The sequence below is a fragment of the Kogia breviceps genome, chromosome 18 (assembly GCF_026419965.1).
Source record: "Kogia breviceps isolate mKogBre1 chromosome 18, mKogBre1 haplotype 1, whole genome shotgun sequence".
NCBI classification, from domain to species: domain Eukaryota; kingdom Metazoa; phylum Chordata; class Mammalia; order Artiodactyla; family Physeteridae; genus Kogia; species Kogia breviceps.
In genome coordinates this window covers 25836283-25847609 of record NC_081327.1, presented here as the reverse complement: position 1 = coordinate 25847609, position 11327 = coordinate 25836283, and the positions used below count along the sequence as shown (strand labels likewise).

Genomic DNA, 11327 nt, shown 5'->3' with positions numbered 1-11327 from the left:
TAGCTCACTAGGGTAGGATAATGAACATTAAAGAGCTTTGGGAACTAATGTCCGAAATGTCAGAGATTGTCAAGGACCCTGAGGGTCAGACAGGCTGATGTGGGAACTGAGATCCAGGCCCGCCCTGCCCTGCCAAGTCCTGCCCAGCGGGGCAGCCTCAGACTGTCTGTTAATTGAGTTCACTACCATCTTTCATCAGCCAATGGGCTGGGGCAACCAGGAGCGGGTCACACAGCTTATTTCCTGTTTTCATACCGGAAACTTAGCTAAGTGGCAGCGACTGGCCTGCTCGCCCAGAGCTTGGAACAGAGAGCTGAAGGGGGCCATGTGACATCCCTCCTGGACCCCTGGACACGCACAGGACCAGAGACCTCAGGTCAGTGTCTGATCGCAAGCTCAGTGGGCCTCTGCCCACCTGTGGCCTGAGCCCCCTCCTCCTGTAACCATCCCTCGGTACCTCTTGGGGGCAGGGTGGTAGGGAGAAGGGCTGGTGACAGAGATGCAGGACTCCCCTCAGCGCATTGGGGTAGAGCAGAGAGCAGCTCCTCGACCCTCCATCTCCTCAATTCCTTTTGAAGTGCCAGATGCTTCTCCAACCTCTCTTGAGCCTGGGGAATAATCCACCAAACCTGTGTTTCTCAAAAAGTGGTGCCAGGGAACGCCTGTATCAGCACAGCCCTCAGGACTGGTGCAAAATGCAGAATCCAGGGCTCACCCCGGGACCTGCTAGATGGGACTCTCTGATGTTGGGAGCAGGAAATCTGCCCTTCGGCACCTCCACCCCTACCCCCGCCCCTGAGGAAGTTCTGCTGCATGCTCACATTTGGCAGTGCGCCCATCCAGTGTCCAGGACCTTCTGTCTCCTAGGTTGGACCAGGGCGCTTTACTCTGCTGGAGTTTCACCCCTGATGGAATGTCCCCTCCTGCCCCCTCAGAGAGGTAGCATGGGCTCTGAAGGGGACCCTGTGTGCCCATCAGAAGAAGGCTGGACATGGCAGGCATCCCTTAGAGGAAGAAGTGATGCTCAGGGCACCGGGGAAGGAGGGAACAAGGGTGACAGCTCCCGGAGCTGGATGGTGGAGGGGCTGGGCAGCTGCTGTCCGCTGGGCCAAGGACAGGCCCCCAAGCCAGGAGTACCAACACTTGTCATATTTTGTTGTAAAGCCTAGACATCTTTGCTCTGTGGGGTGTAGAGATGGGAGGGAGGGGCCCACAGAACACCATGTACAGCCGTCCCCAAAGAGCTTTTGGAGTCACAGGATTGTTTCCCCATCTCACAGATGTGGAAACTGAGGACTAGAGACACCATAGAGGCACCGGTGACAACTTTCTCCCTGCCACTTTCCAGTTTCAGCCGATCCCATAAAAGAAAACCTAAGGGAGCTGGCTCTGGCTGCTGAATTTTAGATTTATTCTAAGCTCTGGGTTCATGCTCAGCTTTCCCAGGTCTTTGCTGGAATACCCAGCCAAGGCCATCATTCCTGGGGTCTCATGGGGTCTCTGGGCAAACAGTGCCCTGCTTCTGACCTGGCACCAGCTGCCTGATCAAGACAGCAGAGCCGGAAGGGCTGGGACCACTGAGGCCAATTCTACTCGCCATCACCCATTTTACAGATGAGCCAACTGAAGCAGGTGCATAGGAGTGCCCACAGGAATCACTGAGCCCCCAGGAGTCCTGGCTACCCAAAGTCCGTGGGAGAAGAGTGTGTGGACCACTTGCTATCTTGCCTGGGCACCTACCAGAATATAGGGAACCTGTTCCTAGCCATCCATCATTTAGGAGAGGGCTGGCGGCCACACCTCTCAGGTGGGAAAACCGAGGACTGGAGATATTAAATAACTTGCCTACAGACCCACAGCTGGGCAGGACGGAAGGCCTGACTCCTCAAGGGGAGAAAGCTATAGCGTTCTCAAGCGAGTGCAGCCCTGGTCCAGCCATGCCCTGCTCTGTGCCTCGGTTTCCCATCTGTATAGGATGAGGCTGGACAGAGGGTCTCTGAGAGCCCCCCCACTGGACACCAGCACAGAGCCCCCTGGAGAATGCTCCAGGGTTCCTTTCACCTGACCCAGCAAGAACACGTTAAGAAGGAGGTCAGGTCACTTGCACCCTTCTTATTTTGAATTTCTGTGCCTAAATGGCACCCCAGCTACTCGCTCCATCTGAGCTGATGTGGTTTTTTTTTTTTTTTTTTTTTTTTTTTTGCGGTATGCGGGCCTCTCACTGCCGTGGCCTCTCCCCCTGCGGAGCGCAGGCTCCGGACGCGCAGGCTCAGCGGCCACGGCTCACGGGCCCAGCCGCTCCGCGGCACGTGGGATCCTCCCGGACCAGGGCACGAACCCGCGTCTCCTGCATCGGCAGGCGGACTCCCAACCACCGCGCCACCAGGGAAGCCCTGAGCTGATGTTTTAATTGGCCCTTTCTCTAATTTGGCTCAGACATTTTAACTTGCATTCCAACTTACATCTTAATTCAGCCATTTATTTCTCACATATTTCCTAGAGCATCTATCACGGGTCAGGTACTCCTAAAAGGGACCAATACGGTATCTGGTACGTGCACAGCCCTGACCTGGCGCTTCTCACGGTGTACCTGACTTAACACTCACCCCAACCTCGTGAAGGTTATTGTGCCCCTTTTGTAGGAAACTGAGGCTCAGAGAAGTTAGATAACTTCCAGGCACCAGCTCATCTTGTTCACTTACCTGGGTCACAGACAGAGTTCTGCATAAAATGAACCCCAGGACTCCTACTACCCGCTGTCCCCCGAGTACCAGGGAGAGGATTCTGAAGTCAGACCAGCCTGCGTGTGTGCCCTGCCCACCAGTTACCAGCTCTCGATCCTGGGCAGCTCAAAGTCTCAGTTCTTTTACCATAAAAGGGAGACGAGAAACTCCTACCACGCACAGATTCAGATGAAGTGAGAGAGTGGGTGTCGCGTGCAGGGCGCGCAGGCTGCACCCCACAGGCATTTGGCTTTGCTGGTTGGTCACGCTCACCAGTCACGTGACCTCCGGCTAAACCTCAGTTTCCTTATCTGTTATTGGAGCCACGATAGATTCTCGTGGGTGTCAAATCAGATAGTGAGTGTGACGAGCCTGCGTGTGTATATGAAGTGGGTCTAACAAGTTGCTAGTAAATGTTTGCTTAAAGATAAAGAGAGAGAAGAGGGAAGGATGCGTACCAGCCTCCTTGCTTTGGACACCGAGGTTTTATTTACACATGTAATATGAAATGAAATATTGGTTTTTCTGGACAAGGCAGCAGCTTTCTCTCAAGTAATCGTTACGCTACTACCTTTGCTTAAAGTCACCTCATTTAAAAGTCAGAGCAAGTCGATAATATAAGGATCCTGACTGTGAGAGAAGGTTCTGCTCAGCCCTGGAGAGATCAGTCCGGCAAAGGGCCAGGCCCAGGTTCAGCATCTGGCAGTTGGGCGGATGGCTAGGTGGGCAGTGGAGGGCTCCGCAGTGGAGACTCTGAGCACCCCAGGAGCCACCAGGAACGCCAACACAAGTGGGCACTCACTGTTCTCTCTTGTTTTCCTGGCAGCCTTGGAGCATGGCAAGTCCCAAGCATGCCAGAAGCCCCGGATGGACAAGACCCATATCCCAGTGCATGGCAGGGGCCAAGCCGAAAGCATCAGCCCCTGGCCCAGACCTCCCACTTCCAGGACCTGAAGAGCACTTAGGTGGGCTTGAGGCTTGGGGCTTGGTCGGGGGGATAGAGGTTTGAAGACTTTTGAAATACAAATGTGCAGACTTCAGTGGATGCCACGAGAAACAGGGCAGCTCACTTAACTTGTGTGATCCCAAAGTAGACACTGAGACAGGGATTTGGTGCCAGTGGTTTATCCAGGAGACAATGCCAGGAGGTATGGCAGGGGAGTGGGAAACCGAGGAAAGGAAGGGCAGGAAACCAGTACGGGATGTCGATGAAAAGATTACCACTGTGAGCAACTGGGGCTCAGTCCCAACGGGGGTTGTCTGGGAGGCCGTATGGAGCACACCTTAGAGCTGTGCCATCCCAGTGGCGAGGCGGCCAGGCTGCTATCCCCTGCTCCCATCCTCCATTGGCAGAGGTATGCTCCACAACATGTTGCAATGGCCCAAGAAAGCCCTCGGGGGGGGGAGTCCCAGGTGCTTCCGATAGAAGCCAGTGGAATGTTCCAAAACAGTCAATGCCAGTGAGGGGGCACGGCCGGGCACTGACAGTGTCTGCTATAGCGCCAGCTCCTGGAGCAAATGTCTGCCATATGCATGCAGCCCTTCAAGATGTGCTGGCTGACCGCCTGCTCTGTTCCTGGCGCTACGCAGGCACTGGGGAAGCAGGAACAATCAAACACCGTGCTGGCCTTCAAGTTTAGTAAGGAAACGGCTCTGTAGAAAATAATGTAAGATGCCCTGGAAGAGGCACGGGGACAAGGTGGGAGGCTCTTATTCTAACACCAAAGGGCAGTTGAAACGATATATGGGTTGGGTCTTGAAGGACGCATTGGAGAAGGGCTCCCGGGACACACATCCCTTGAAATCAAATGTTCAGTGGTTTGTACATTTGCGGGGAGGAAGGATTCTAATCTTTCCCAACATTCTCAGAATGGCCTAGGGCTCAAGTGAGGTTTAAGAAACACTGTTACTTTTTTTTTTCTTTTTTTCGGTACGCGGGCCTTTCTCTGTTGTGGCCTCTCCCGTTGTGGAGCACAGGCTCCGGACATGCAGGCTCAGCGACCACAGCTCATGGGCCTAGCCGCTCCGCGGAATGTGGGATCTTCCCGGACCGGGGCACAAACCCACGTCCCCTGCATCGGCAGGCAGACTCTCAACCACTGCGCCACCAGGGAAGCCCAAGAAACACTGTTACTTTTTGAGGCAGGGAAAGAGGATGGCATCTGAGGCCGAAGAAGTGCCATGCGCAAGAAAAAGCAGGGAGTGTGGGAAATGCGATGAGAGAGGAAGGGCCGGCCAAGCTGAACCTGGAGCCCAGCACCCTCAAAGCTCCCCCCATCATCCGCTGGTGTGCGCTCAGCCGACAGTAGGGAGGGTGGAAAGCAACCAGCCACATCCCTGCTCTTCAGGAGCGTGGGGTTTCACAACAGCCAGAAGTGGACGATCTACCACAAACACACTGCATTTCACAACCAAGAAGCCTCTTGGGGACGCTCGGCTGCTCCAGGTTGCCCCTGGCGAGATGGATTCGGCCTGGTTGGGTGTAGGGGTCTCACTGATGCCCGACTGGGCCTATCCAAGGTGGGATGGAGGAGAGGGATATTCACAGCGCTTCCAGATTCCCACGGCTCATCCCAGACAGACCCAGCCACCTCCCCAAGCCCTTGCCCCCAAAGCGCACTGACCTGTGTTAGTCCTTAAGCGCGCGGTCCTTCCAGATGCCCACGACAGCCAAAGCTCCAACTCCAGCATGACCACGCGGGAGCTGCAGGAGTACTGGCGGACCCAGAAACACTGCTGGAAGCACGTCAAGCTGCTCTTCGAGATCGCTTCTGCCCGCATCGAGGAGGGGAGAGTCTCCAAGTTTGTGGTAAGCAGAGACCAAAGAGTGACGGTGCGCCTTCACGGCCTCCTTCCCGGCCCTGGGCAAGGCTGGTGGCACCTCAGTCTCCCTGACCAGGAAATGGATTGACACACTTTAACTCACAGAGGTCTTCTGGCAAAAAATGGTCCAAAAGTGAGATTTCATGCTCAGCACCGTGAGGATTTGAGAGTCAAGGTGCCTAAGCCTAAGAAGCAAAGTGCCCAGTTTAATCCCATGTTACCCGGTATTATCTTCTGTGTCCCTTCTTCACTGTTTTTGATATCCTCAGATCATTTTTATTATGTACCTCATTTTTTTCTTTAAAGTGGATCACTTTTTAAAAACACTGAATAGATTTATTTCAAAGGGAAATACCTTAAATGGAAAACCAGTATCACACGGCATAAGAAAAGGTCATTATAAAAGTAAATACAAGGAAAGCTCAGGGCTGTTATTAAATTCTAGCTGGTTACCATGGCTGGTGGAAAGCTGGGCTTGGGGCTGTTTTCTTTGGAATGGAATTTCAGCCTCTCCTTGGGGGAGAGGTTAATGACTATGGAAGAGCCACACAGCCTTTCTTTGCCCCCCCCCACCATTCCCCAAATGGGAGCGGAGTAATAATAATAGCTGACCCTGAGTGCTGACTGCACGTCATGGTTTCAGTGCATTAATTCATTTAATCCTCACCCAGCGAGGCAGGCTACTATCCTCATTCTCTGGATGAGAAAACGGAGGCTCAGAGAGGTTAAAGTACCTACCTAAAACCACACAGCTAGACCGTGGTGGGCTGGAATTATAAGCCAGGCAGTCTGTGTCCTTAATCAGCATTCTCTTGAAAGAGAAGAGACAAGAATAGTTTTCTTACTTATAACATCACTGCCAGTATATCACCTGAAACCACCTGCCAGGAGTTCCACACCTGGAAAACACAGATCTTATTGATCCAAGCCTCCCAGTTCAGGAACCTGAGGCCCAGTTTTGACCACGTAAAACCAAGAACGCCCCAGGGCCCCCCGCACCGCAGGTTCCCGTGCGCCCTTTCTGCCCCAGGATGCCTGCACGTCGCTGTGTCTGTTATTTTCCGGTTGACTCTTGTCACGATTCGCTGTTACAGCTCAGCCAACGCTGATGGCAATTTAAAACAGAATTGCAGATAACCATCACCCATTTCCAGGGCGTGCTTTAAATGATGGTCATCATTATCTTATTTCCCGGGCTCTCTCTGTCAGTTCAAACCCTCCGTGAGGGTGTAGTCAAAGGCGCTCTCTCTTTGCACCGCAGATGTACCAAATCGTCGTCATCCAGACGGGGAGTTTCGACAGCAACAAAGCCATCCTGGAACGACGTTATTCAGACTTCGAGATGCTCCAGAAGAAACTCCTAAAGACCTTCCGGGAAGAGATCGAAGATGTCGTCTTCCCCAAAAAGCACCTGATGGGGAACTTCACCCCGGAGATGATCTCCGAGCGCAAGCTGGCCCTCAAAGAGTACCTAGGCCTGCTCTACGCCATCCGCTGCGTGCGTCGCTCGCGAGAGTTCATCGATTTCCTCACGCGGCCCGAGCTGAAGGAGGCCTTCGGCTGCCTGCGTGCGGGGCAGTACACCAAGGCCCTGGACATCCTGGTGCGCACGGTGCCGCTGCAGGAGAAGCTGACGTTGCACTGCCCCGCGATGGTGGTGCCGTCCCTGTGCGCCATGCTGGTGTGCCACCGCGACCTGGAGCGCCCCGCCGAGGCCTTCGCCGCCGGGGAGAGGGCTCTGCAGTGCCTGCAGGCCCGGGAGGGCCACCGTTACTACGCCCCGCTGCTGGACGCCATGGCCCGCCTGGCCTACGCGCTGGGCAAGGACTTTGTGTCCCTGCAGAAGAGACTGGAGGAGAACCAGCTCCGGAAGCCCAGCCCCCGGGGCTTCACCCTGAAGGAGCTTACGGTCCAAGAGTATCTGTACTGAGCCGCTCCCGGGGGAAGCTGGAGAACTGGGGATCACCGTGGCTTGTGGGCTTTGGGGGGTTGATTCGGAGCAGGAAGAGCCACTTTGGGCTCCAGCTTGTGGGATGACTTTGAACAAGCCCCTCCTCTCGTCCTCCGTTTCCCCATCTGTGTTGAGCAGAGATGCTTCCGGGCATTCTTGGATGCCTCGGCTTGTGTCCTGTGTCCCCCCGATGCCAGGCCCACTTCGTCTCAAAACCACAAACCCAGCTGCCAAAACACTGGAGAGTCGTATCAACCTTACTGGTGTTTCTGTAGGTAGCTGGAGGAGGAGTTTAAACTGCACATCACAGACAAAGCTGAATCCATTTCCTCACGGACATCTCTCTTTAGCTGCCCTGGGCCTTTCCTCTTTGTTCCTCCCCCCTCAACCTTGCTGGCAAATATTGCCACCTATTATCCTAAGTATTCTAGCTCCTCCCTGTTAGATGTAGGCCCAACTCAGCAAAACAAAAGGTCACCTACTGCTACTCAAGGCCAGCTTTGTCCCCAGGATGAGCCATATGTCATCCTTTGAAGGGTGAGAGGATCCTGGGCTAGAAGCAGCCATCACTGCCTGGGGCTGGTTTTCATCTGTAAGGCAACTGTCCCTTGAATGGCCTTTCTGGATTACGTAGACATAGCCCTGGCAGGAGGTGGGACCTCTGGGTAGAAGAGATTGAATGCTCGACACCTCCCCACCGGAAGGACAATGGATTGGGATGCCCTTAACCGAAGTCTGCTGTCAGGCCCCCAAGTGAAGTGGATTCTGGACCAATGACCTGGGTTCAGCACAGGGCGGGAGCTGATGGTACAGGCTGGTTTGGACCCCATATGCCTAACAGGCTACTAGTCCCTGAAGACCTGAACCATGTGGCTGAGGTTATTATCAGGGTGAGGCTGTAACTTGGGAACCTTAACCTGGGGCACCACACTGGCCTGAGCCAAGATCTAGCTCAGCAAAGAACAGTGGACAAGCATTCACTGAACTACACCGAACGTATTCAACAGCGACACCATGTGGCAGCACCTGGAGTGGCCCAGCCAGGCTCCTTCCTGGAGGTTCGACACAGACTGACGCCTTCAGAAAAAGAAAGTTTTCAAGTATCTCAGTTTATTCCAGGAGAAGGACACTTTAAGTGGGAGAGATTGGATTTCTTGGAAATCTGTTCATTTTCTTGGAAAAGTGTTAATTGGAAAAATGAAAAGGGCTGCGATTCTTTTGTAGTAGTAAAGAAGATCATATTGATTTTACAAGGTCTTCCATCAAATATAAAATGCTACTGTCAACGGTTAGATGCACCAAATATTCACTAAGAAAGAAAAAAAATGCCCAACCGGGGGAGTTTAGTAGGAGTTTCCAGCAGAAAGCTGGGAGAGCAAAGAGTTATCTCCCAATGTAACGGTCCACATAGAATAAATCTGCTTTGTAGAAAGGGACAGTGAGGAAAGGCATGAATCAACTTTGACGCTGAGTGGAGAGGGCAGACTCTAGAATTTGAACTGCAAACTGGTACTCACCCAGGTTTGGGGTCTAAACACACACAGTGTGGTCCAAAATCCTCAAGCTGAGACGTCATGGTAAAGAGGTTTCAGATGCAGGTGTTTCAGGTACCTTGCACCACAGATGCAAATTCTCTCTGAAGGAAGTCAACATAGATCCAGGCCAATAGAGAGGAAGATGCCATTTACTTCAGAGGTGCTAAAGTGTAGGGGGTGGAGGGTGACTGCGCATCTGAAAATCACATATATACGGTGTACATGTGTGTGGTGTCGAGACAGAGGACAGAACCTTATGCGAGGTAAAAGGGACCTAAGAAATCATATGGGGCAGTTTCCCATCAGTATCCTTAAAGAAGGGCTGGGTACCACAGAGTAAGGAAGAGGACTTACTCTGGCTTCTGAAAAGGGCCCACCCACAAAGCACATCTTCAGGCCTCCCACGTTGTCTCCTCCTGGTGATGCTAGATGCTGTCCTCCCAGTTCTTCTGATGGCCTGTGGGTCCACTGGTGTTTCTTCGGGCCACGCACACTGTGTCTTCATCCCCTCCAGGTGTCCGACAGCCTCTCCTCCTGACATCTCCCTTTGCTGCAGAAGTCTGAGACCCGCTCATTTCTTGGGCTCGTGAAACAAGTCCTTGAATTCCTCAACCCCCTCCTCCAGGAAGCTTTCCTTGTGGCCCGCTGTGACCCCTCCAGGGTACCCCGCTTCCCTGTTTGCCTGGACCCTCTCCCTCTCCACGGTATTGCTAAGTCTTTCTTTCCAGGGAACTCTGGGGTGGTGGCAGCTGGGATTGGACCCTTTTCTCCTGACTTCTCAAAAGTTGAGCTCACAGAACAGGTGAGGTGCACTTGCCCTTAATGCTCAGGGTGGAGCCCCAGACCAGAAGCGTCTGTGTCACCTGCAGCTTATGAGACAGGCAGAATTTCAGGCGCCACCCTAGACCTTCTGAACCAGAATCTGCATGTTAACAAGATTCCCTCACCCACCTTCTCCTTCCTGCCCCACGAAGGTGATTCCTCTGTACGCAGGTTAAAATTTGAGAAGCCCCATGTTGAATTGACTTGACGGTGGCCTTGAGGAAAATCATCCACAGAGCCTGGGCAGTCTGCCATCTGGGTTCCTCCCTGCGCCACCTCCTCCCAGCCCAGGCCCTCACCGGTACACATGCTCCAGCCCAGGGCCTGAGCAGCTCCTGGTGGGTGCACCGTGCCAGCCACACCCACACCCGGGGTTCTGCTCTGGGCACTTGGCCCCGGAGCCTGAGGGGGGCCCGTTCACATGAAGGTCTGCTCCAGCAGCCTCTGGCTCCTGCTGGATGTGACACAGAGCCAAATGTCTCCCTTTGGACGGGATTTGTCATTCTTATGAGACCCCATGCCTGGGATGCTGGCAGGTCTCTTACCCCCAAGCCAGGATGGGGAAACAGTTACTACCAGGGGCTCCCCAGCATTTTTGGAGCCCTACTGTGTGTCTAGGGCTTCTCTGATTACTGGCGGTCCAGCTCTGCCCAAGAGATATTCTTATCCCATTTAACAGACAAGGACACAGACACCCTGAGAGGTTAAGTGACTTACCCAAGGTCACACAGCCAACAACAGGTAAAGCAGGAAATTAAGTGCAGGCGTCTGTCACCCCCAGCCTGTGCTTTCCTCCCTGAGCCCCACATTGGAGGACTGGGAGAAGAAGGTTGCAGATACGTCCCTGGGGATATGTCCCTTCAAGGTAGTTTCACTCCTCTCTGTTTACAGGTGGGGAAATGGAGACCTGGAGAAGGGGCTCTCTCCAGGTCACATGGTAAGACAGGGGCAGCTCCAGGACTGGGGTATCCACATCAAAGTGATATGGTATCGCAGGCTGGGCAGACAGAATAATCCCGGGTTGGCCACTGGGGGTCATCCGGCTAGACCTGGGGGGCGCAGGATCAGTACTGAGGCCTGAGCCAGGGCAGCTAGCCTGCTAGCCAGGAGACTCTGTTCGGGGTGGGCTCCAGCCCCATTGCCTACATTCCCATAGCTCAGCAGTGGTCTCCTAGCTGTCACTCTGCTTTGGAGCAGCAAATCCAGCTCCAATTCCATGTGCTGGGGACAGGAAGCTCCCACCGTGTCCCCAGCCAGACCCTCCTGCGCTCCTCCAGAGCTTCCTGTCCTTCTGCAGCTGTCTTCCCAGAATCCTCCCTGGGGGGCCCAACAGCACTGACATCTGTTCTAGCACCCACTAGCCATCTTCCTTCTGGCAGTCTCCTTTTACTCATGTAAATATATTTGAAAAAGAAACTTCCTATTACAACCCTCCATGGAAAATCAGATTCACCTGCTATAATGAGAAGGTAG

General features: G+C 53.7%; 1 protein-coding gene across 2 annotated transcripts; it reads left to right on the top strand.

Moving 5' to 3' along the window:
• Positions 1 to 246: 246 nt before the first annotated feature.
• SNX20 (sorting nexin 20) lies at positions 247 to 8787 on the top strand. 2 transcript variants are annotated; one of them, XM_059044976.2, is made up of 4 exons: positions 247 to 376; positions 3550 to 3688; positions 5381 to 5532; positions 6808 to 8787. In XM_059044976.2, exons 2-4 carry the CDS (start codon positions 3559 to 3561, stop codon positions 7474 to 7476), a joined length of 951 nt encoding a protein of 316 aa, XP_058900959.1. In that variant the 5' UTR covers positions 247 to 376; positions 3550 to 3558; the 3' UTR covers positions 7477 to 8787. The 2 variants fall into 2 exon arrangements, with proteins under 2 accessions (XP_058900959.1, XP_066874503.1); XM_067018402.1 differs by having other exon boundaries at positions 286 to 376; positions 4701 to 5532; positions 6808 to 8781.
• Positions 8788 to 11327: the final 2540 nt, after the last annotated feature.

Coding starts and splice junctions, on each gene's coding strand:
- SNX20 (XM_059044976.2), top strand. CDS start 3,559: ATGGCAAGTCCCAAGCATGCCAGAAGCCCCGGATGGACAAGACCCATA. Junction 3,689..5,380: donor AGGACCTGAAGAGCACTTAG/GTGGGCTTGAGG, acceptor CGGTCCTTCCAG/ATGCCCACGACAGCCAAAGC. Junction 5,533..6,807: donor GGAGAGTCTCCAAGTTTGTG/GTAAGCAGAGAC, acceptor TTTGCACCGCAG/ATGTACCAAATCGTCGTCAT.